We start from the raw sequence: 25274 nt of genomic DNA on the forward strand, positions 1-25274 counted from the left end.
CTATATACATATAGATATCCTTTAGCAAGACCTTAAAGAAAGGCTTACTGTTAAGAAAACCTAACGTACTCAATGTTTCCCAATACCAGTTAAGATAGAGCTTTCTTATGTTTTCCATACTTGTAGATATCCTATGGAAAGACGTTTCATTTCAAAGAATGATATTTGACTTTGTTACCTTGACTTTCTCCACAATAACAAGGTCATATTATTTTCGTATTGGTATCGATGTATCCCTATGTTTTGTGAATTCAATTTTGGTTTTGTCATGACCCTTTAGGGCTAAGGTTGGGTCTACTATATGATAAAAAAAGCTTAGAAAAAAAAAACAATAACCGCTTAACAACAACAGGGTCAGGGTGACTCAGGTGAGCGATGTGTGTCATGGTGCCTCTTGTTTATGCAGAAAAGGGGTCAATTAAAATTATTCAGTAAATTATGTAGATCTATTTAAATGTATTAATTACATGATGGGAATATTTATATCCAAAATGATGTAACTCTTGGAATATGCATTACGTAAAAATGAATGTAAATTCAATGATTGCTACTTTCCAGTTCCTCTAGCTTTATACTGTTTGTTTGATTTCAGATTGTATTCCTAAAGACCCCGACTCTCCACATCATGGACACACTAGGACCCAGCACTCAGCTAAAAGTACGACAATGTTCTCAATGTCAAGGGGACACCGAATTCTGCTGTAAAACATGTAAACGTGATCTGTGTTTACAGTGTAAAAAGAAACATGTTACAGAAAATAACACCAAATATCACAATGTAGTGTTCTATATAACTCGTCATACCGAGAGGAATTTTACCACACAGTGTAAACTACGACAGTGTTCTCAATGTCAGGGGGACACTGAGTTCTACTGTAACACATGTAAACGTGATCTGTGTTTACAGTGTAAAGAGAAGCATGTCATTGATCTAGATACCATATATCATGATGTTTTGAGTTACCGTGAGAAGTTTAATCGTTTCCCTTTACGAGAGACCTATGTCAGACATCCAAACAGAAAATACAGAATGTTTTGTGATCAGTGTAACTTTTCCGTGTGTAAGCGCTGTACAAACCATAGAACACACGCGCTGGTGGATCTTAGAACAGTCTATCAAACAAAGCGACAACAACACAGAGAAATCATTGACAACATCAGAAGTGAGACTCTCTATAACTGTCGTGTTCTCCTGGCAGGACTCCAAACTGATATCCAAACTTGTCCCCCACAAATCTGTCATCGTCAATCACAGATGTCAACAAAAGCCCAGAGACTGAAGGATCTGATTGACACTGTGGTATGTGATGTTCAAACAAGATACCGAGGTTTATTGATTGATAGAATACAACAACAGAAGAGAAAAATGAACAGACAACTTGTTCACCTACAGAACTATGAAGACAGATATGAACAATCAGCAAACAGAGCGGTACAATTCCTCTTGTTTATAAAGACCAGTCGTGTCCCCCAGATAAAGAACAGTCCTAGTCAGTTATTGAGTGTCATCACAGAAATCCAAATGACAACAGGAAAACGACAAGTAGGAATAGACGAGTGTGTGAAACTGATGTCCACACCTGTATTACACACGTCTGTCTGTGTGACAGGTGTTAGACGTGTGTTACACATATCTCGTGTGATGTCAGACCGGGTCTGGGTCTCTCATTACAATCTCATCTTGACAGACACAACAGGAGACACTATACACCGTGTGACAGATATAGGATGGTATACAGGAGTACACACAGTGAACAGTTCTGGTGAACTGATTTATATAGACAGTGATTATAACATCAACAAACTGTGTACAGACAATAAAACAGTCACCAGACTGATACAGAGAACATCACCATGGTATCCACGGTGTGTGTACTGCTCCCCGTCCACTGGAGATCTGATGGTGGCGATGTGTAACACTGATACAGAGACAGCCAAGGTAACCCGGTACAACAGTAGTGGTCAACACATCCTGACCATAGAACACGACAACACAGGTCACACGCTGTATAGTGGTCCTCTCTTTATCACAGAGAATAATAACGGTGATATCATTGTGTCTGACTGGATTAATTCTAAATGTGGTGTTGTAGTGGTGACAGAGCGCGGGGGGAGACATCGATTCTCCTACACAGAACCTCCATCAGGATCATCACTAACACCACTAGGAATCTGTACAGACGCGCTGTCACACATCCTGGTGTGTGATGTTTACACTGACACAGTACAGATGATTGACAAGGACGGTCACTTCCTGTCTCTGTTACTGACACGACAACACGGGGTAAACAGACCACACAGCCTGAACTATGATGATAAAACTCACCTTCTCTGGGTCGGATCAGGGGACACCAACACAGTGTCTGTATATAGATATCTACAGAGGAGGTACTCTCTGACTGGTAAGTACTAGTAGTACTGTAGTTTATTGTACTATATCAGTCAATATAAAAACACATGTTAATTACAGTGTGGAATATGATTAGATGCATTGTTTAGTTTTAATTACAGTGTGGGTTATAATTAGAGGTAGTGTTTAGTTTTAATTGCAGTGTGGGCTATAATTAGAGGTGGTGTTTAGTTTTAATTACAGTGTGGGTTATAATTAGAGGTAGTGTTTAGTTTTAATTACAGAGTGGGTTATAATTAGAGGTAGTCTTTGGTTTTATAATTACAGTGTTGGTTATAATTAGAGGTAAAGTTTAGTGTTAATTACAGTGTGTGTTGTAATTATAGAGTTGGTGTTTAGTTTTCATTAACATGATTAATCAGTGTGGGTTATAATTAGATGTAGTGTTAAGTTTTAATTACAGTGTGGGTTATAATTAGATGTAGTGTTAAGTTTTAATAACAGTGTGGGTTATAATAAGAGGTAGTGTTTAGTTTTAATTATAGTGTGGTTTATAAATACAGGTAGTGTTTAGTTTTAATTACAGTGTGGGTTATAATTAGATATAGTGTTTGGTTTTAATTACAGTTTGTGTTATAAATAGAGGTAAAGTTTAGTGTTAATTACAGTGTGTGTTGTAATTATAGAGTTAGTGTTTAGTTTTCATTAACATGATTAATCAGTGTGGGTTATAATAAGAGGTAGTGTTTAGTTTTAATTATAGTGTGGTTTATAAATACAGGTAGTGTTTAGTTTTAATTACAGTGTGGGTTATAATTAGATATAGTGTTTGGTTTTAATTACAGTTTGTGTTATAAATAGAGGTAAAGTTTAGTGTTAATTACAGTGTGTGTTGTAATTATAGAGTTAGTGTTTAGTTTTCATTAACATGATTAATCAGTGTGGGTTATAATTAGAGGTAGTGTTTAGTGTTAATTACAGTGTGGGTTATGATTTGAGGAAGTGCTTATTTTAATTACAGTGTGGGTTATAAATAGATGTAGTGTTTAATTTTAATTATAGTCTGGGTTATAAATTTATAGAGGTAGTGCTTAGTTTTAATTGCAGTGTGGGTTATAATTAGAAGTAGTGATTAGTTTTAATTACAGTCTGGGCTATAATTAGAGGTAATGTTTAATTTTAATTACAGTGTGGGCTATAATTAAAGGTAGTGTTTAGTTTTAATTACAGTGTGGGTTATAAATAAAGGTAGTGTTTAGTTTCAATTACACTGTAGGTTATAATTAGAAGTAGTGTTTAGTTTTAATTACAGTGTGGGTTATAATTAGAGGTAGTGTTTAGTTTTAATTACAGTGTGGGTTATAAATAAAGGTAGTGTTTAGTTTTAATTACACTGTAGGTTATAATTAGAGGTAGTGTTTAGTTTTAATTACAGTGTGGGTTATAATTAAAGGTTGTGTTTAGTTTTAATTACACTGTGGGTTATAATTAGAAGTATTGTTTAGTTTTAATTACAGTGTGGGTTATAATTAAAGGTAGTGTTTAGTTTTAATTACAGTATAGGTTATAAATAGAGGTAGTGTTTATTTTTAATTACAGTGTGGGTTTTAGTTAGAGGTAGTGTTTAATTTTAATTATAATGTGGGTTATAATTAGAGGTAATGCTTAGTTTTAATTACACTGTGGGATATAATTAGTGGTAAAGTTTAGCAACAAGTTGTGGGGGGGGGGGGTATACTGGAATCGGGTTGTCCGTCTGTTCGTCCGTCTGTAGATGCAATGGTTTCCGGGCTCTAAAGCATTATCCTTTCCACCTACAGTCACCATATCATACATATGGACTACCCATGGGATGAAGATGTTCCCTATCGATTTTGGGATCAAAAGGTCAAAGGTCAAGCGCACTGGACATCTAAGTAGCAATATGGTTTCCAGGCTCTAAAGGGTTATTCTTTCCACCTACAGTCACCATATCATAGATATGGACTACCCATAGGATGAAGATGTTCCCTATCGATTTTGGGGTCAAAAGGTCAAAGGTCAAGTGCACTGGACATCGAAGTAGCAATATGGTTTCCGGGCTCTAAAGCATTATCCTTTCCACCTACAGTCACCATATCATGCATATGGACTACCCATGGGATGAAGATGTTACCTGTCGATTTTGGGGTCAAAAGGTCAAAGGTCAAGCGCACTGGACATCGAAGTAGCAATATGGTTTCCATTTAAATTCTTTAATGGCTTTTTTCATCGCATGGATATCCTGTGTTCTTAGATACATTTTGAATCATAATACTGAAGTTTTACCTATTACCAACACCCTTTGGGAGATTGGGGTAAGCGGGGGGTATTCTTGGTGAGCATTGCTCACAGTACCTCTTGTTACAGTCTGGGTTATAAATTTATAGAGAGTGTTTAGTTTTAATTACAGTGTGGGTTATGATTAGAGGTAGTGTTTAGTTTTAATTACAGTGTGGGTTATAATTAGAGGTAGTGTTTAGTTTTAATTACAGTGTGGGTTATAATTAGAGGTAGTGTTTAGTTTTAATTACAGTGTGTGCTGTAGTTAGAGGTGGTGTTTAGTTTTCATTAATGTGTTATAATTAGAGGTAGTGTTTAGTGTTAATTACAGTGCAGGATATAAATAGTGGTAATTAATGTTCAGTTTTAATTACAATGTGTTATGATTAGAGGTTGTGCTTAGTTTTAATTACAGTGTGGGTTATAATTAGAGGTAGTGTTTAGTTTTAATTACAGTGTAGGTTATAAATAGAGGTAGTGATTACAGTGCAGAATATAAATAGTGGTAATTAATGTTCAGTTTTAATTACAATGTGTTATGATTAGAGGTTGTGCTTAGTTTTAATTACAGTATGGGTTGTAATTAAATTTAGTGATTAGTTTTATTTACATTGTGAGTTACAATCAGAGTTAGTGTTTAATTTTAATTATGCTCCCCGAAAAATTTCAGGATCATTGTTTAGAATTTTTTGTTTTCTTCAGCTAAATTTATCAATTTAAGAATGATAAAAATGATTATTTTTCGCAGCTGTCAAGAATGTAAATATCAGTGATATCAACACAGCTCTGGCTTGTGACATGTTGTATATTTCTGTAAAATGTTGTGTATTTCTGTAAAATGTTGTGTATTTCCGTGGAATGGCGTTAATTTCTGCAGCAGGTGTGGACAAAATCTACATTGTGTACTGTTTGACATTTAACATGTACATTACACCCAGTCTCTGTGTTGAATAGGTCTCATGATTTTAGGGGTTCTATAGCTTACAAATCTGATTAATGAGTAAATTCACAGATTTTGATGAATCCCCCCTCCAAAACACTGTGATTGTTGTCAAATACTAATGATAGAGTGTTTCTACTGGTTATTTCAAAATGAAAGTGTTCATGTGACTTTAAATGTAGATTTATCAAAGATTTGTGCCACGTACTTGAAAGAAGATTTCTTATTGATCTCTTGATTTTGCCCCTTATATATATATATATATATATATATATATATATATATATATATATATATATATATATATATACACCCAAGGTTCAAAATTATTTCTGCAGTGCAGTGCTAATTTTCACTATATGATTCATTGAATAATACAATTTTTAGCGGGTGCACAGTATTATCGGTATACCGGTGTACCAGTATTTTTCTGGTGTTGGTATGTACTGTGGTACAGGAAGCAAAATATCACTATATATTCAAATCTGACAGCTATAAACAAAAATATAAAATTGAATTAAAATCAAAAATATATATAAAACAAAAATAATTAAAGAAATTTGTGTACGCAGTGACTCACTTTATTAGGTCACCTGAGTTAAGTCAGATGACTTTTTGCAATTGGTTGTCGTCTGCCATCATACGTCGTCCGTCACTCGTTAGCGATTGAATATTTTTAACTTCTTGATAACTACCATTCCAATTCTTTTTAAATTTGGTATGAAGCATCTTTGGAACAAGGGAGACATAAATTGTAAATTTCAGGATTTCTTCACTCCTGGGGCCTTGGGGGCAGAACAAAAACTGCCCAAAATTGACCAATTTTCAAAATTCTTTTTCTAGAACGGCACATGTTTTTAACTAAATGCATTAAGTATGGTTCCATGTAAAAATCAGGCAGAGGGTGATAAGTCGACCGTCAGGGATCGAGCCGATACTTATATATATAGTAACATTGTTTATAGGAAATCATTCGGTGATAATAATTTTTTCATATGACGCACCTTCACAGAGCTGTGTTACTAAAAATAGAATACCCATGTTTTGACCAAAATTGACTCATAAAAATGCTATATATTCTTAAAGGTTTTGTTAAATGAAAAGATCATACATTTTCAAATGGCTTATATAAAATGAAGAAGAAGGCTACTGTTTACGAATTTCTGTTGTCATAGTGAGTATTTGTTATGTGTTACCATGGTAACCGTTCCTGTCGTTAACGAAAGGATTTTCTAACGGAAAAACATTCCAACTTTAAGACCATTTTTCTCGAAACAGCAAACCCTTTCAAAAAAGTTTTATAATTAGACGGATGAAGTACATGCTATTGAATAATTTTTACTCAATATTTTTTTTGAAAGTTTTTACTGTACTCGGAAAAAAAATATATGAAGATTGTGAAAAATGGCGGGAAAATAATTTATTTTCATGTTTTTAAATTTTCTTCTACTTATATACAAACTATTCAACAAGCAGACTTTTTTGTCATGTTCTAGTAATTATCATATTTATAAATATCTAAAATGATCTTCTTTATGTGTTTACATACCATAATGATATGTTTATAGATGTAAATGCAAGAAACGATCGATGCATAGCATTTTGGGTCGGGATCGAAAGTCCGTTTATCATTAACCCATTTCTTTCAGACCTGTCTTTATAGGATATTTTGCACTGAATGGGGAGTTTAACTTGCAAGTATTTTTGGCTGGATAGTTGTGAGTTTGTGGGTAATTAACAGATTAAAGAAAAAATGCTTGGTTGGCAATTGTTTTTCATTTTGAAATTCACCTATCAACAACTCTTGTGAGGCTGGTCAACGACGTACGTTGTAGGTTGCTCGAATAACAAGAGATTGCCATTTTAGTCCCAAGTATAAAGAGAATGAATGCCCATGTTCTTTAAAAACGTATATCTTTAGAAAAACAAACTGAAAATACATTGAACACATGTTCAAGGGAATCCTATGATAAAACATTAAGGCATAATTTATCAACTTTTGTGTTTTACCCAAATAATTCATTGAAAATATCTTTTATTTGAAAAATCATTTTGAATTCATTTTTGCTCTGTGTAATATGAAATTTAATACATTTATTACAAAGCATCTGGACATTTTAAACTTTGGCTAACAATTCTAGAAACATGATATGGCTCAAATTTTAAAATAAAACTTTTTAGCACTTGATTTCCTTATGAATCCTTTGTAAGAGTGGAACAAAAACTTTTAGTGAAATGTACGTTTTTACAGTCGTATAATATATATGTTTGTTCAGGAAAAAATAAAATCAGAACAGAAACTGCAGACATTTGTGTCATTAATATTGTAAAATTTGGACAGTTTATATTGACTTTATATAATTTTATGAAAATACATGTAATGTAGAAATGGGATTGTTTTGAAATTCAATAATGTAGTTTAAAAAATGTAAGTTGACTCATTTATCATGTCTATGGCACTATCTTTTACCAAGTATGATTACAGGTTGCTTTCAGATGACAAAACAACTGTTTTACATAATCCATGTAGATATTAGTGTCTGTAAAGTGAATTGAAAATGAATTCTTAATTATTTCATCAATACATTCCATTATCTATAAGATTTTTTAACAGTTGCAACTTGTAAGTTTAGATCCTTTATAAACTGTATACTGAAAGATGTACACGGAAGAGTTCTTTGAAGGTTAAAAATTTTATTTCAAAATCATACTTTTTTAAAAGTGTAACCCCAAACAAGGCATAAACATGATAAAGGAACAAATGAGCACAGAAATATATTTGTTACGAACATATTTACAAAACGGAGGCAGATCCAGAAAAAAATATAAGGGTGGGAATGGAGGTTTTGTGACTCGTGTATTTACCTTCTCCATCCAGAAAGGGGTGGGTGAAGAGCCCAATAATTGCATAAAATAGACCATTTGAGCTATTCTATGATGCATCACATTATACATGTATTTTTGCATGTCAACACAACTTCATTACACAATTCAACCCATTGGTGTTTAATTTTTTCATAAGTTGTTTCCCTTTCGAATTTAGGTACATTAGGAATTTCAGTTGAAATAATTTGAATAAAACACCATATATAAGAATGCTTTCATGTTTATTTGACAATTTGTCATTTATTTCTTCATAGAGTTTTGATATTTTGTTTGGATTCAATATTTTAGACTGTCTTGATGTTCAACATTGAATTTATGAACTCCTTTGCTTTCCTTTTGTAATAGTGTCTTGTACTTTCACTTGGTTTGATTGATTTTGCTCCTGTTACCACTTTAAGTATATCCTTGGGTTTTGCAGAGACCTACAATACAATAAGATAGACACTGATTTTCAGGACACAAGAATTTACTTATTTTTCTCTCCTCAATATACATGTATATAATATATATTTCTCTAGTTTTTGAGAATGTTTGAACATTTTATATCAAAAAACTTTCAATAAAGTACACGACTCAGAGCCTAGTAGTCATAGTACACATTGATTTTTAAATTATACATGTAGTTAGAAAGAATAAAATACTAAAATAGCATATAAAACTTTTGAAAACAAGAAATGCTTAAAGAAACGTGTATATGGCATTGAGAAGGTGTTCCAAATATTCTAAATCAGTGACAAGTAGGTTCGGGTATTAGTCAGGGCAACAGCTGTATCAGGTTTTGAGTCTGGTTTCTGAGTGACCAATATTTTCCTATAATGGTGGGTTGGGGGTTGGTTGACTTTGACCTCATTATCAGAAGGGGTCATATAGTGCTTGTATATCAGGATTATTATATAATATTATACTGCTCTACCAAGTTTGAGGTTTATAAAACATTTACACTTTAGATTCATTGGTACATATGTGCTACATGTATTTACCACAGAGGTTTCCAATGCATGTAGTGATGGTAATGACACTCCATGATGCTGGTATGAAAACTTTAAAGAAATATACATTAACTAAATGACTTTATCTTTGTTATATTTATATATTATTATTAGAAATATAAATTCAAGAACCCATACATTAACCAGTCCCCATGACCATATCAGATTGAGGCAGACTTTAAATAGTAATATAATAGATATCTAATAAAAATGTCAAGATATAATTAACATGAATTGTTTTACAATGAAATGGAATTCTTTAAAAAACTACAGACCCTAAATATTTTCTTTGATATGTCTAATAGTATGCATATGTTTTTAAAATATGAATTCCGATTTGTCAAGAGCTGAATGGTGACCACTAAAAGAAATGATTTTGTACATATGAAATAATATTTGAAAAATTTGTGAAAAATTTGTGTGTGTTTATATAGAACACCTTGAAGGAAAAAACAATGATGTGTATATAAAATAAATTGAATAAAAAAAATCCCATCCCTTCTGAGATTTGAACCCGGTACCTCCGGCATGCTAATCCGGATACCTATAACCACTTAGCTATCTGTGACTTGTAAAGGATATGATCACATTATATACTTAACATTGCATCTCACAAAGTTATATCATGTCTTAAATTTTTATATGCAAATTTGACTGAAATCTACATGTAGTACATAAAACCACACTCTTTTGAGATGATACCTACTCCTACTGATCCTCAGTTAGGCATAATCTACATTTCTATCTGAGACAAGAGGCGTTTTGGAGGATACGTAGATGTCTGCTATTATTGCAGACCATTACAAATGAAACATGCCGTCGACTAGCCTAGGCCTAAAACATATCATAGCGTAACTGTTGAAAGTATGACTTTTTGAAACAAGGGAGTGGGTGTCATCTGCACACAGTCGTCTCATACAATGCTACATTGTATAATACAACATTCGTTATGATTTTTATGCTAGTAATAACATGAATAATAAATATTGCGAATTTTGACTTATTAAATATGTAAATCACACCATTTGAAATTACCGGAATGCGCCGACTTGGTGACATGTCATATAAGATATGTTGCTCGGTCTTCGTTGTCGGCTGCTCCACACACGTTCTATCTTCAGTGACGCCATATACATCAATGTATTTCTGACAATCTCCGAAGGTAAATATATTCGTTTCCTTTAGAGGAGGCTTGAGGGTAGTTCACACTCTGTCGGAATATTGTCCTACACGGCATTCAGTTTTGGATCCGCCATATTCCGCGCACTTAGTGTGTTGACAAAGCAGCGCCCCTAGCGATCATCGAGGTTAAATTCAAGAACGATAACCGAAATTGCATTAAAATCGAAACATTCAGAGAGGTTTTAAAATGTTATATTGAAAATTTCAAAAATAATATTTATTTCAGAGCATGCCTTTTTTATTTGTTTAATGTTATATAATGATATATTTTCACACCTGCTTTGCTGTTTTTAGATTTCAAAGGGATTACAAGTAGTGTTTTGTATAGATTTGCACTAAGCGTGAATTCTCCATGTTCATAATTATCTGTCCATAATTTTGGAACAAGGCGAAATAAATCAAAACTACTTTGTATATTTGCCAAACATATTACGGTGAGTTAGTATGCTAAGTTTGGGTTCATTTCGTGAACATGGACTTATCATGAAAATGCGATTTTGCCTGATTTTTACGTGGAACCATACTTAAGATGTAAAGCAGGAAGGCTTCTACCAAAATTGTCCATTTCATGATCCCCGGGGTAGGGGTTTTGACCTCAGGGTGGGTCCAATCTTAGTATTATAGTGTTTATATATGTAAGTTTGCTGATACTGTATAAAACTGTATAAAATCTGCATACTAAGGAATAGCAGAAAAAAGATGAACAAAAAATGGTGAATTTCACAACCCAGGGTTTTAATTCTAGGATGGGTCCAGATTAGTCATAATTATATTTTAATATTTTAATCTTAATACACCTATTATATTATGTGAAACATTTCATCAGTGTATGCACTTATGAGGGCATTGAAGTTGTAAGAACACATCTTGTTTTATACTTTTGCTGAATGTTAAAATTTAGCTTAGATATTCAGAATAGGAATTTTTTTCTAGATTTCATATAGCCTTTGGGAGGATATATATAGTGATAATTTTTCACTAGTACTCGGGCGACCGATCAGCTTTAAAAAGCGATAATTTTATCATCAATGATATGAAAACATCAAAATAAAAAAAAAGAATAATAGAAAACATTTCATTAAGAAAACATTTAATATATGGTAGATTATTTTGAAAAGTCATAAACATATGCACAAAACATTTCATATTGAGGCTTATAAATGTGAATGCAAGGTGAAGATAACGAACAGTGATCAATCTCATAACTCCTACAAGCAATACAAAATAGTTAGTTGGGCAAACACGGACCCCTGGACACACCAGAGGTGGGACTCCTTGTATTGGTTACGTATGGATTTTAATATTCAGGTGACTGTTGAGGCCCGTGGGTCTCTTGTTAGTTCACATGAACTTAAGTTTCAAGGTTTTCTGATCACCCGTTCTCTGTAATATATCAGGGTCCTTCTCAGATATTAGGAAATTTTATTTGGAATTTTAAATGGTCCTGGAATTACTTCATTTTTATTGTAAACATGCATTTCACGAAAGCCTAATTTTTCAGAGAATAAAAGGGAAAAGATAGTTGAAAGCATATTTTCTTATTTATTCACATTTTAAATCAAGTGTCCAAAAAGTGATGCCTGTTACATTGACATACAATATATTCCATTTTTGTGTAATTGGTGAGTTTTTAACAGTCATAATCATGTTTTCATAAAGCAAATTTCTTTCCCAAACAATAAAATAAGAATTCTAGAGTAAAGAAATGGCGAAATGGTTTTAATTGTTCGTTTACAAAAAGTGATGGATATTAATGATAAAGGGGGCAATATTTTTTTTATCAAAAATGTTTCACATAATCATGATGGTACAAAGATTCAAAACAAAAATTAAGTAATATTTGCAAGGTCTTTAAAAAAGATTCTGTTCTCTATACATAGTTGAAATAATAAATATTATGCATTAATCTGTACTTTGCGTGTTTGGATATTACTATTGACAATTATCATTTTTCGTGATGTCTATTACTTAAAACACTTTGACAACTACCATGTTGTGATGCCTATTTCTTTTGAAATGCTTTAATTACACTGCCAGAAGAAAGAATGATACAAAATATCAGTACAGGACAAATAGACGAAAACAAACAAATGTTTAACTGTTTTAATTTTTAAAAAAAATGCTTAATGTCACAAATTTCTTCATTTGATCCTCACGAATCTGAAATATAAAAAAGTTTCAGTATTGTTAACTTCAATGATCCATTCAAGCAGAAAAGGAAATGTGTCTAAATTGATTTCATTTGTAAATTAACAAGTATTTATTGTTTTCTCAACACTCGTTTGTCCATTATATTTGACGTATTTTTGTTGTCATGCTTACTCTGTCAAAACATACTTTCCAAAAATAATTTTGTAATGCCACTCTGGCACACTCGCTACACACATTGCAATACGTGAATCTGCAACTAGTGATCAAAAATCTTATATTACAAATAACTTTATATTCCGTTAAGTTTGAAATTTAAAGATATCAATAAAACATGTACGGATATTACTTCTAAAATGTCAAAGGATAATGTACGTGAACATCTGTGTCAAACAATAATTGCCGTTCTCTGACTTATCTTGACATACTCTCGAAAGTGACGAAGAAGAATATTTTTCTCTGCTTCTTTTCTATGAATAAATCCTTTAGCAATCGAAACTTCAAATATTGCATAGACACTGTCTTATTGTTAAAACTATCTATCACATTTTTGTGTGACGGCAATTACTTTGCTGAAAAAGTTGACCGACACAAAACTTACCTCCATAACTTTCTGCTAAACCAAGGTTGACAGGTTTCGTTGACGGATTTGGCAACAGATACAAACAACCTCCGGATAGTTTGGAAGAATTATGACTATATATATGCCTATCACGGAATTCACCGACACTGGGGTTCACCATGAAGAATTTTAAATGTATCCAGCTTATAGTCCTAGGTTTTTTGGTGATGATTGTGTTCTATATTGAGATCAAAACTTTTGCTGACATACTTTTGTTTTCTTTATCATCATTCAAACAAATAATGTCTGGGACGTTCAGAATGTGTGAATGAGCTAGTGATTAACGCTTGTTTTTACCTTTATTAAGATGAAAGTGATTATGAAGAAGTAAAAGAATCAGAATTGGGGGATTCTGAAGATAATGAGCTAGTGAATATACCCTTCTTTTTACCTTCAGTACGATGAGAGTGATTATGAAGAACTAGAAGAATCAGAATTGGAGGATTCTGAAGATACTGACTGAAATGACAGAACTAGAAGTTAAAAGAAAGCTTAACCTGTTTGTTATACTTATTAAAAATGTTTAAACTTGAAAATTCTCATCATCTTGAATCATTCCTACACAGCATTTGGGCTAGTAAAATCTCATTTGGGCTACCAAATTTTGTACTCTCACTTGCCCTATAGGCTTTTAGTCAGAAACATTAAGCGCAAAGACTGAATTTTGCATATTAGAAAATTTGGTCTGGTAAAATTATTTTTCGTCTGGTAAAGCTAGATTGTTTACCAGACCGAATGTCTGGTACAATTAAAAATCATTCGCGTACACTGCGAGTCCGGTAAGCGATGTTGCCCTTGGGCCTCTTGTTCTTCACCAGATCAAAATCTTGACTTTTGTAAGCATTTGTTTAAGGTTTGGAAGCTGGTGTCGACTGTAGACAATGTTCTTTAGTTAAAGTCATTTAGATTTTCGGATTGCTGTGAAATCGGTTCAGCAATGTTCCAAAGAAGATTGCATACTTATAGTACAGGGATTGTGAATTACGACTTCATTTCAACATGGAGACGTTTTGTTTGTTATCAGCTTTTGTGGTTTACTTTAGGTGTTAGTCATTTCTAGTGCTTTTTTTTATCCTTTTTATTTGACCTCATATCTCCTATTAGATCTGACACTTGGATGTTGAGTGTAGTTGGTATTGGTGCATTAGGTGAAGATGAAGGTAAAACTTGATACAGTAAAACTCTGATATATAACGATTTTCTGCGGACATTCTATAAAAATTCGTTATAAGCGTAATTCGCTATACGTTTATAGCGAATTCATAATTCAAATATAACAAATTCGTTATAAAACTGATTTGTTCTACATGTATATCAGTTGTACAAGAAAGCGGCAATTGATATTCTTGTGTTTGTATTGTCTCTAAGAGAACTCAAGCCTGTATATTTTCGAGAAGAAATATTTTTATACAAAAAATATACACATTATTTATATATGATAATTTATCTTGATTGATTATTAAGTCACGCAAGAACATGTCAAGAGAGAAATGTTAACAAAAGTATGTGCAATACATACATGTACAAAAAGTCTATTGCAGTTGTCATATAGGCCACTGATAAAATATGTTGTGTTTCCGCTAACCCGACCGACCCTAAATTATAGCCCCGACTCTAGAAATTTTTTCCGCTAATTTGAAAAAAAAAATCGTCATTTTTCCGGAAAAAATATATTCTCGGTTCTTGGTTTTCCTTTTAGTTAGACATTGGGATGAAGTCATTCAAACGCTTTAACGATGTACAAAATTACATGGTATTTGGCTCCACTTGTTTGGCACACTGTTTTTGGTTATATTTAGATCTAAAACTTCATAGTTATTTCGGATTTCAAACATTTCGGTTGAACATCACTGAAGAGACATTATTTGTCGAAATGCGCATCTGGTGCATCAAAATTGGTACCGTATACGTTTTACATGGTATTGTGTCAAGCGTTTAAACAACATTGATAATGTTTATAACTAACAGCATGGCATGATGGTTGACCTAGTACTGTACCTCCATGCTTGCCTCACGCAACGGTGCTTTGACAATTGAAGTGAACAGACGACCGAGAGACTTTGCCAAGTGTCATGTTTCCATAGAAGACTTTCTTTTGTTAGAATTGCCAACTCCTATGGTGTTTTCATAAATAGCCACCGTCTTGTGCTATTGCTTTCGCGGGCATTGTTTATATGGAGGTCATGGTGCAGGGTGACAGACGTTATATAGTGCACTTGAATGTCCAGTCTATCAAATTTGTATGCACATCCATGGTTTCTGCTGCAGTTCTAACTGAATACACTATGAAAAAGGCCACAAATAAAGCAGTGAACGCATCCGAGTTGTCGATGGCTGTTGAGAGCCGAGGGGGAAAAAGATGTGCAGACTTTTTTTTTAAAATAAAAATTTATGTCCGGTAAAAAGTTTTAGCTGGAAGAGAGTTGGATCCCATTAGAATAAGTGGGATCTGCCCAGACTGTCTTCCTACCCTTGTTCCATTTAGATTGTGAAAGTGCATTCAGAAATGAATTAATAAACTTAAAATATGTTAATGATGTTGATATTTTGGTGATGATTTCATATTTTTATCAAAATCATCACATTATTTTCCTGTCAAACATATCCAATAGTAGTATTGCTTTGACAACCAATCTCAATGTAGAAACAATATATCTGGTACTTGTATAGCATAGGGGCATAAAGGAGTTCACTTTAATTTGTGTTTTATGCTATATGTTTCATTGAAAAATATTGTTTCTTCTAAAACATCTGGAAATAATCCTCAGCCAGTAACAAGTGAAATGATAAGAATGAAAATTTACTTGCAATGCAATTTAAGCAAAATTTTATATTGAAAGTATAAAATTCAATAGATCATTGAACTTGTTAGACTTTACAATGTTTTCGCATACTTTGAAAAATTAAAATTTAAAAATAAAATAAAATTTATTTCCTACCTACCTACCCTATTTTTCTCTGGAACGTTAGCGGAAACTCAACAATTTTTGTCGTTCGCCTTACTTGTTGCTTTACACAAATAAAGGAGTGTTCGATAAAATAAATGTAATCAAATTTCAAATTTGATTAGGCCAAGTCAACTTAATTAGTAAATTATCATCCAGGGTCAGCAAAAAGTATAGGGAGGGTGGGAGGATTTTATTTTTTAATTTTTATTTTCTGAGATAAATGTTAAAGACAAACGTTTTTGCTTTTTTTTTCAACAGATCCGCATCATTTAATGCAAGATGGATATCAATCTATGCTATTTTCATAGACTAATTCCAGGTTAAGCTTTAATCTAAGGATGTAACATAAATATACCTAACTTCTTCAAGATTAAATGCCGGTAAGAACGCAAGAAATTAAGAAAACCATATCGATCTATTTTCTTCACGTGGGTTTTCACGTTGCTATACCGGAAATGTAAACTTAAATGTAAATACCGGAGTCTGACATGATTGATTGATTGATTTTTGATGTTTTCCGCCACACTCAACAATTTTTTAGTTACAGTGGAGCCTCGGTAATCCGGACGCCATTAATCCGGACGCTTCACCTTCCGGACGATTTTTCTAGGGAACGGAATTTTTATACGTTATTTTGCATCACTAATCCGGAAATTCGCGTTCCGGATCCGGACGGTCACTTTTTACTACAAAACGCTATAGTGCATTGAAAATTGTACCGTTAATCCGGACGGTAATTTTGTTTAGGGGAGGTCTGTGTTGGACAATTTTAACAAGGCGTAAATTATTAAGAAAACAAGCCAAACTGTCTAATTGAAGCGATTACCTGTACCCTGTCAACACCTCCCTATAATTAGGTGGTGTGTTATGATATGTCAATTAGATAGCACGTGCTGATCGAGACATTGTATTGCCAATTTTCGCACATAAGATCTTTATTGCGTGTAGTGTTGAATTTTGTATATAAATCTGTAGCATATTATTTTATACTCTTGATCAATAGCCTAATAGTATTAATAAATTAAACATCATGCCGTAATGATAATTTTGTTAACTGCTAAATGTGCTACACATATCAGTTGTACTGATTCGTAAATTGATTATCGGCTTATGCAAATCTAAAGGGTGTAGATTATACTTCTAGATTCTGGATTTTATACTGTTGATTGGCTTGAAATATATATGTATGTTCATGCACATGTATACGTAGTAAGTTTTTAACGTTTAGAATGTCACGCATGTAGAATGTACCTGTGTACGATTGATTCTTGTTACAATGTTGTAGAGCTTTATTGCTTTCAATTTTTTAAACTTTGGGTAGAAGTGAGAAAATTACCATTTTAAGGACAATGACAATTAAATGTTGTATGTACCCGTAATGTTAGTTTCACCCGAGTTTTGTTCCGTTATTATCGCATCATGAAAATAATAGGTGCGCGTAGCTAGATCAAAGCAGTAGTAGGTCTTGATATTACGAGCTTAAATGATTTGTGTTCTCCCGATATTGTCTTGGATAATTATAGAATAAGAAATAAAAACTCTGGCAGATGGAATTTTGGTTAAAGAATGTTGTCCACTGACATGATAATCACGAAATTCTTATACATGTATCAACTTTGGACAATGAAGATTGTTTTAACAGACCGTCGAACCCGTGAATCGTGACAGATGGAAATTACCGGCCTCTTTAAGAAGTAAAAGTGTGATGAAATGTTTAAAGTGTATTTGATTATGTTAGTTACTAATGATTCATTTACTTATAGTTAAATGAAGTGCTTCATTATTTGTTTTAGTACATACGGCACACATTTTTGTATATTTATTTGTAGGGCTCATATCTATGTACAATATAAACACAGGCAAATGCACTGAACACGTATTGAATTTTAGTGTTTTGAAATACATGTAAATGTTAACATTATCATAATTTATTTACTAATGCAAATTGTCAAATCCAATGATAGAATGTGTTTAATTCATTATGCATCAATAATGTAGACATATATTGGTTACTTATGTAAAGATAGAAAATATGCGATTCAATTATCCGGACGCTTCATTTATCCGGACGATTTCGCTGGGAACCAAAGTGTCCGGATTAACGAGGCTCCACTGTATATGGTGGCAGAGAGAACCCAGATACAATGCACCTGGGAAGAGACCACCGCGACCTTCCGAAAGTAAACTGGGAAACTTTCTCACTTAACGACGCGAGCAGTATTCGAACCCGCGCTGACAGAGGTGAGAGGCCGTATGATTTTGAGCGTGATGTTCTAACCACTCGGCCACGGAGGCCCCAGTCGGACATGAAAATAATCCGGAAATCGCAATTTTCGCAAAATAAAAAAAAATTCGGGGCGTGCCAATTCTTGAGGGGCGGGCGGGGATGATAATCTATCAATTAAGTTGAATTGGCCTTAGCGAGAATAGTAAACAATATCGACAATATATTTGCTAAACGTATGTGTAAGTATTGTTTTGCGTTAACAACCTTTTTCTTTTTTAAAAAAAAAAATACAAACAGAAATTTCGTAATAAGTGTGGATCCTTTATGGCAATGGAAAACCATTTTTAAAAATCGCAAGTGTAAAAAAAAAAAGTAAATTCGTTATAAAAGGTGATTTATACGTTCATTTTTAATTCAAGGGAAATAGGAATTTACTTCGTTATATCCGTAAATTCGCTATATCCGTTTTCGTTATAAACACAGATTTTTATATAGAATATATAAAAAATTTGCCGTTGAAATCGATTTCACTTTGCTATAGCTATAATTTCGCTATATCCGTGTTCGCTATATTCGAGTTTTACTGTATAACTAATTACACATGCAATCAACATTTCTAACATTAGATTTAATATAATGCTCTCGGTTCAACAATTATCATCTCAGAATTTTCCAGTTAGATACATTGTCATCCCAATTGTTATCACTGAGAAATTTTGATTGCAAAGGGCAAAGGTCAACTAGAATACATTGTTAAGATTCATGTACAGCTAGTGATATATATGTAGCACTGTATACTTGTAATACAAGAAGTGGGTACACTGGGCCCAGGAGAATGTCATGTGCTACAAAATAAATTTTCTCACTATACAATTATTATACTACAGTAGCGTGAATGTGAATTGAATTAAACTCTTACATGACCAATATGAATTGATGCACAGTAATTATTTTTTGTTTTAAATCAAGAAGAAAAAGCTACTGTCTGATCAGGCTTATGTTTGTTTGTTTTGATGTTTTCTGTCACACTCAACAATTTTTCAGTTATATGGTGGCACCCAGTTTTTATTGGTGGAAGAGAGAACCCAGATACAATGTACCTGGGAAGAGACCACTGACCTTCCGAAAGTAAACTGGGAAATTTTCTCACTTACCGGCGCGAGCGGGATTCGAACCCGCGCCGACAGAGGTGAGAGGCCGTGTGATTTTGAGCGCAATGCTCTAACCACTCGGCCACAGAGGTCCCCATAGGCTTATGACCTTGAATCCTGTCATGTCATGCAATGTGTGGTGAATATGATTTAAATGATTGAATGAATTTAAATAATTGATCAATCATTAATTACATTGATCAATATAGAATTGATGTTGTCTGTGATAGGTTGGACCCATTTCTACAAGATTAAATGCTTAACCTCTGCCTCAGTTATAGACAAACTGTGACGAGATTGCTAGTGATAAGTTTTCTTTTGGAGTAGTGATACTTAGATGACCGAGTGGGCATGTTGGTATCTTGGCATGTGATGTAGGATTTGTGATTGATTACATTCTGTGTTTTTTATACCCTTAGACTATCCAGACAGTGAGGAATACGACACCAGGGGAGAATCTGACTCTGATGACGAGGACGTCAGGGGAGAATCTGACTCTGATGACGAGGACGCCAGGGGAGAAGCTGATCCTAAAACATGTTGCCAGCGGTGTATCTTGGTGTAGATGTAAGAATTAATTTCCCAGTGGTGTCACATAATCTTAAAGTGAAAAATGGCTTTAACATTGTATTAAAATTTTAATATGCAAACGTACAAAAGATCAATTTCAAATTTTAGTGTGTTTTTACGCTTAATGAAATGCTAATTTTGTGACTCCTGCATTCTTTAAAAAAGTGTTTTCTCGCAAGTTTACAGAAATATGTCTTAATCATTGTATTTCATGTTTTACAGATGACATACAATTACCATTAACATTCCTTCAGCAAATAACACTGATCTACATTTCTTAATCTGGTGATGGTGGACACTGATTACATTTTCTCATCTAGTGATGGTGGACACTGATTACATTTCCTCATCTAGTGATGGTGAACATTGATGACATTTCCTCATCTAGTGATGGTGGACACTGATTACATTTCCTCATCTAGTGATGGTGAACACTGGTTACATTTCCTCATCTAGTGATGGTGGACACTGATTACATTTCCTCATCTAGTGATGGTGGACACTGATTACATTTTCTCATCTAGTGATGGTGGGCATTGATTACATTTCCTCATCTAGTGATGGTGGACATTGATTACATTTCCTCATCTAGTGATGGTGGACATTGATTACATCTCCTCATCTAGTGATGGTGGACACTGATTACATTTTCTCATCTAGTGATGGTGAACACTGATTACATTTCCTCATCTAGTGATGGTGGACACTGATTACATTTCCTCATCTAGTGATGGTGGACATTGATTACATTTCCTCATCTAGTGATGGTGGACACTGATTACATTTCCTCATCTAGTGATGGTGGACATTGATTACATTTCCTCATCTAGTGATGGTGGACACTGATTACATTTCCTCATCTAGTGATGGTGGGCATTAATTACATTTCCTTATCTAGTGATGGTGGACATTGATTACATTTATCAGTCAGTGATGACAGACATACATTAAAGTTGATCATTGTGTCAAGTATTCGTGATTTTGTGTTGATTATAACCTCCATGTGATTCATTGATCAAACCTTCATTTTCACACTTTATTTATTACATTTGTATGTATTGACTTGATGAGATACATGTGTATGCCCCCCTTCAAAGAAGAGGGGCATATTGGTTTGTACCTGTCGGTCGGTCGGTCGGTAGACCACGTTGTCCACCCAATAATGATATTTCATATGTAGGTTGGTTATGAAAAGAAGAGGCCCCCTATTGTTTTTCAGGTCAAAAGGTTAAAGGTCAAGGGTCAGTCTACTCTGGACATAGGAATATACTGTCCGCTCAATATCTTGAGAACCCTTTACTTGACAGACATCAAACTTGGTACACTGGTATATCTTTAGAAAAAGATTACCCATATTGAATTTGAGGTCCCATGGTCAAAGGTAAAGGGTCAAACTGGACATTCGGATTCACTGTCCTCTCAATATATTGAGAACCTTTGCTTGATATATACCAAACTTGATACACTGGTACATGTTCAGGAGTTGATGACCTCTATTGATTTTTAGGTCACATGGTCAATCCACTCTTGATATAGGAAGATATTGTCTGCTCAATATTTGAATTAATGATACTACTCTCATTTAAATGATGTGTGTATAACCTTTTTCAATTTTGCACCATGGGTGGGGAGTGGCATATTCGTTTTAGAAACATCTTATGTCGATATAAGTTTTATGATGTATTTTTTAGCTCACCTGAGCGGAAGGCTCAATTGAGCTTTTCTGATCACATTTTGTCCGGCGTCCGTTTGTCTCTCTGTCCGTCTGTCTGTAAACTTTTCACATTTTCGTCTTCTTCTCTTGAACCACTGGGCCAATTTCAACCAAACATGGCCAAAAGCATTCTTGGGTGAAGGGCTTTCAAGTTTGTTCAAATGAAGGGCCATGTTCCTTTCAAAGGGGAGATAATCACAAAAATGCAAAAATAGGGTGGGGTCATTTAAAAATCTTCTTCTCAAGAACCACTGGGCCAGAAGAGCTGAAATTTACCTGCAAGCTTCCTGACATATTGCAGATTCAAGTTTATTCAAATCATGGCCCCCGGTGATAGGATGGCGCCACAAGGAGGATCAAAGTTTTACATACAAATATATAGGGAAAAACTTTAAAAATCTTCTTCTCAAGAACCACTAAGCCAGAAAAGCTAAGATTTACATGAAAGCTTCCTGACATAATGCAGATTCAAGTTTCTTCAAATCATGGGCCCCTGGGGTTGGATGGGGCCACAATAGGGAATCAAAGTTTTACATACAAATATATAGAAAAAATCTTTTAAAATCTTCTTCTCAAGAACCACTAAACCAGAAAAGCTGATTTTTACATGAAAACTTTCTGACATAGTGCAGATTCAAGTTTGTTCAAATCATGGCCCCCGGGAATAGGATAGGGCCCCAAGGGGGGATCAAAGTTTTACACACAAATATATAGGAAAAATCTTTTGAAATTCTTCTTCTCAAGAACCACTAAGCCAGAAAAGCTGAGATTTACATGAAAGCTTCCTGACATAATGCAGATTCAAGTTTGTTCAAACCATGGGCTCTGGGGGTTGGATGGGGCCACAATAGGGGATCAAAGTTTTACATACAAATATATAGTTAAAATCTTTTTTTCAATAACCACTGAGTCAGAAAAGCTGATATTTACAAGAAAACTTTCTGACATGGTGCAGATTCAAGTTTGTTCAAATCATGGTCCCCGGGGGGTAGGATGTGGCCACAAGTGGAGGGTGAAAGTTTTACATACAGATATAGGAAAACGCTTTAAAAATCTTCTTCTCAAGAACCATTGGGCCAAAGAAGTTGACATTTACATGAAAGCTTTCTGACATAGTGTAGATTCAAGTTTGCAAAGGGTAGTTTGGGCCATAATAGGGACCAAGGTTTTACATGCAAATATATATGGAAAGTCTTCAGATATGGGCCAAGGTGTCTCGGGTGAGCGATGTGGCCCATGGGCCTCTTGTTTGCAAAAGAAGTTTCAATCATGTAAATGTTTTAGATATTTTCTATCTGTATTATGCATGTCTGTTAAAATAAAAAGAAACGATTGTGTACATACAAAGACCCAAAGTGTTGTCTTGTTTTAGATGTGTCTTGAATCAAGTTTGACCTGTGTTTTGAATAAGCTTAACATGTCAAGTATACTATCTCAACTTAAAGCATTCAATGTATAATGACCACATTTCATATCTAACATTCTAATTATTGGATGGTGGAATATTTGTAATCATGGTATCATTTTGAAGGGTTCATCAAATAAAAATAATCCACGATAGGTATTTTCAAAATTTTGTTGACTGTTTGATTTATTTCACCTAGGATTTAACATTGAAGTATATGGGGAAAACATATTTTATTTCAATAATTTGAAAACAAATTATATTTTCATACTAATCTCTTGGTAGAAAGTTACATACACTTTCTTTTTATGAAAATATGAAATAAAATTAATCATTGACCACACACATTTTTAGAAAATGTGATTTTTCTTATTTTTTTTTTACAAAGGGTAGACAACTCTTCCAAAAAGTCTTAAGTGCAAAAAGGTCAGCTTCTAATCATTTACCAGTCATGTGAATTTCATCTGTTCACTTTCATCATTATTTAACAATAAACTTTTATGTTGATCTAAATCTTTCAAAATTGTTCATTATCCTTTCATTATACATGAAATACCTTAAAACTATTTCTTATTTCATAGCTTTATTATGTCATGAATGAAAGTTTGTCCTACCTCATTTTTCAAAAAGAGCTCGATAACTGTTAAATTTGATCCAGATTATTGCTTAGGAAAAGGTGTCACAGCCGTCGAGCATAATGAAATTTATACTGTGTATTAAGAAAAGACGAAAAATGAATTCTAATATGAAATTTCTGAAAGGAAACCCCCCATAATAATTTTTTCCATTCATTTTGGCAATTTTGTGTCAACTTCACGCTAAAGTCATACCACACAAAGCAATTTTGGATCAAATTAAACGTAGGTTGGATTTGTTTATACATTGATTTTGACTGCGGATAACTCCGTTTACCTGATCAGGATATGGGGCTCACGGCGGGTGTGACCGGTCAACAGGGGATGCTTTCTCCTCCTAGGCACCTGATCCCACCTCTGGTGTGTCAAGGGGTCCGTGTTTGCCCAACTGTCTATTTTCTATTGCTTGTAGGAGTTATGAGATTGATCACTGTTCGGTATCTTCATCTTTTATGTCATGTACATTCCTTATTTGAATGCCAGATGTTGGGACTCCTACTCAAATAATCTATTTTCTGGGTTACATGACTTTAGAAACTCTACATACTTTTTTAACAAAACCAATCTTTTTACCAAATTCGACACTGAGCAGTAAAGTATCAGATAGGGACTCAATTCTATTTATCCAGGGGTTCAGTTAATCCTTTTTCAAAATTGCCATATAGGGCTTATTTTTAAAAAGAATTAACATTCCCTTTTTTACGAGAATTCATTTTTTCAGGTAGAGCAGGGTTTTTCAGCATAGAGGGAGTAAAACTAACGTAGAGTTGGGAAACGGTCCTTAGAGTTAGATTGTTCTAGACAGAGTCGAGGTTTACTTTGGTTCAGAGGACGTATTATGTTATGGCGTTGTCCGTCTGTCCGGGGTCATGTATTCCGGACTTTTTTCCGTAACGTGCATGTAATTTGAAATTTGGTCACAATATGTCCCTCAAGAATTGTAAGAGTGAGTTTGCATTTCAGCTGGATTGGTCCATCGTTGACCTACTTTTATTAGGGCTATAAGTAGGTCAAACAGTTTTCCGCACTTTTTTGGTTACAGATGCAGATATTGCCCTGCAATTTACACAAAGGCTTCCTCTCAGATGGATACAAGTTTACATTTCTGCTGTATTGGCCCGTCCAAGACGGACATTAGGATTGATAGTAGGTCAAATAGTTTTCCGAGCTATTTTTTTTTTATTATGGATACAGATATTGCCCTGA

General features: G+C 33.9%; 2 protein-coding genes across 4 annotated transcripts in view; both read left to right on the top strand.

Annotated features, from left to right (window-relative positions):
- The window catches only part of LOC125666234 (uncharacterized), a 249059-nt gene that overhangs the window by 64701 nt on the left and 159084 nt on the right, over positions 1 to 25274 (top strand). The window lies entirely within an intron of this gene.
- On the top strand, positions 713 to 23735 carry LOC125666158 (uncharacterized). Its single transcript, XM_056151565.1, has 3 exons — positions 713 to 2402; positions 20164 to 20311; positions 20537 to 23735. The coding sequence occupies exons 1-2, from the start codon at positions 1031 to 1033 to the stop codon at positions 20307 to 20309; spliced, it is 1518 nt and encodes a 505-aa protein (XP_056007540.1). The 5' UTR covers positions 713 to 1030; the 3' UTR covers positions 20310 to 20311; positions 20537 to 23735.

The sequence above is a fragment of the Ostrea edulis genome, chromosome 10 (assembly GCF_947568905.1).
Source record: "Ostrea edulis chromosome 10, xbOstEdul1.1, whole genome shotgun sequence".
Taxonomy (NCBI): Eukaryota; Metazoa; Mollusca; class Bivalvia; order Ostreida; family Ostreidae; genus Ostrea; species Ostrea edulis.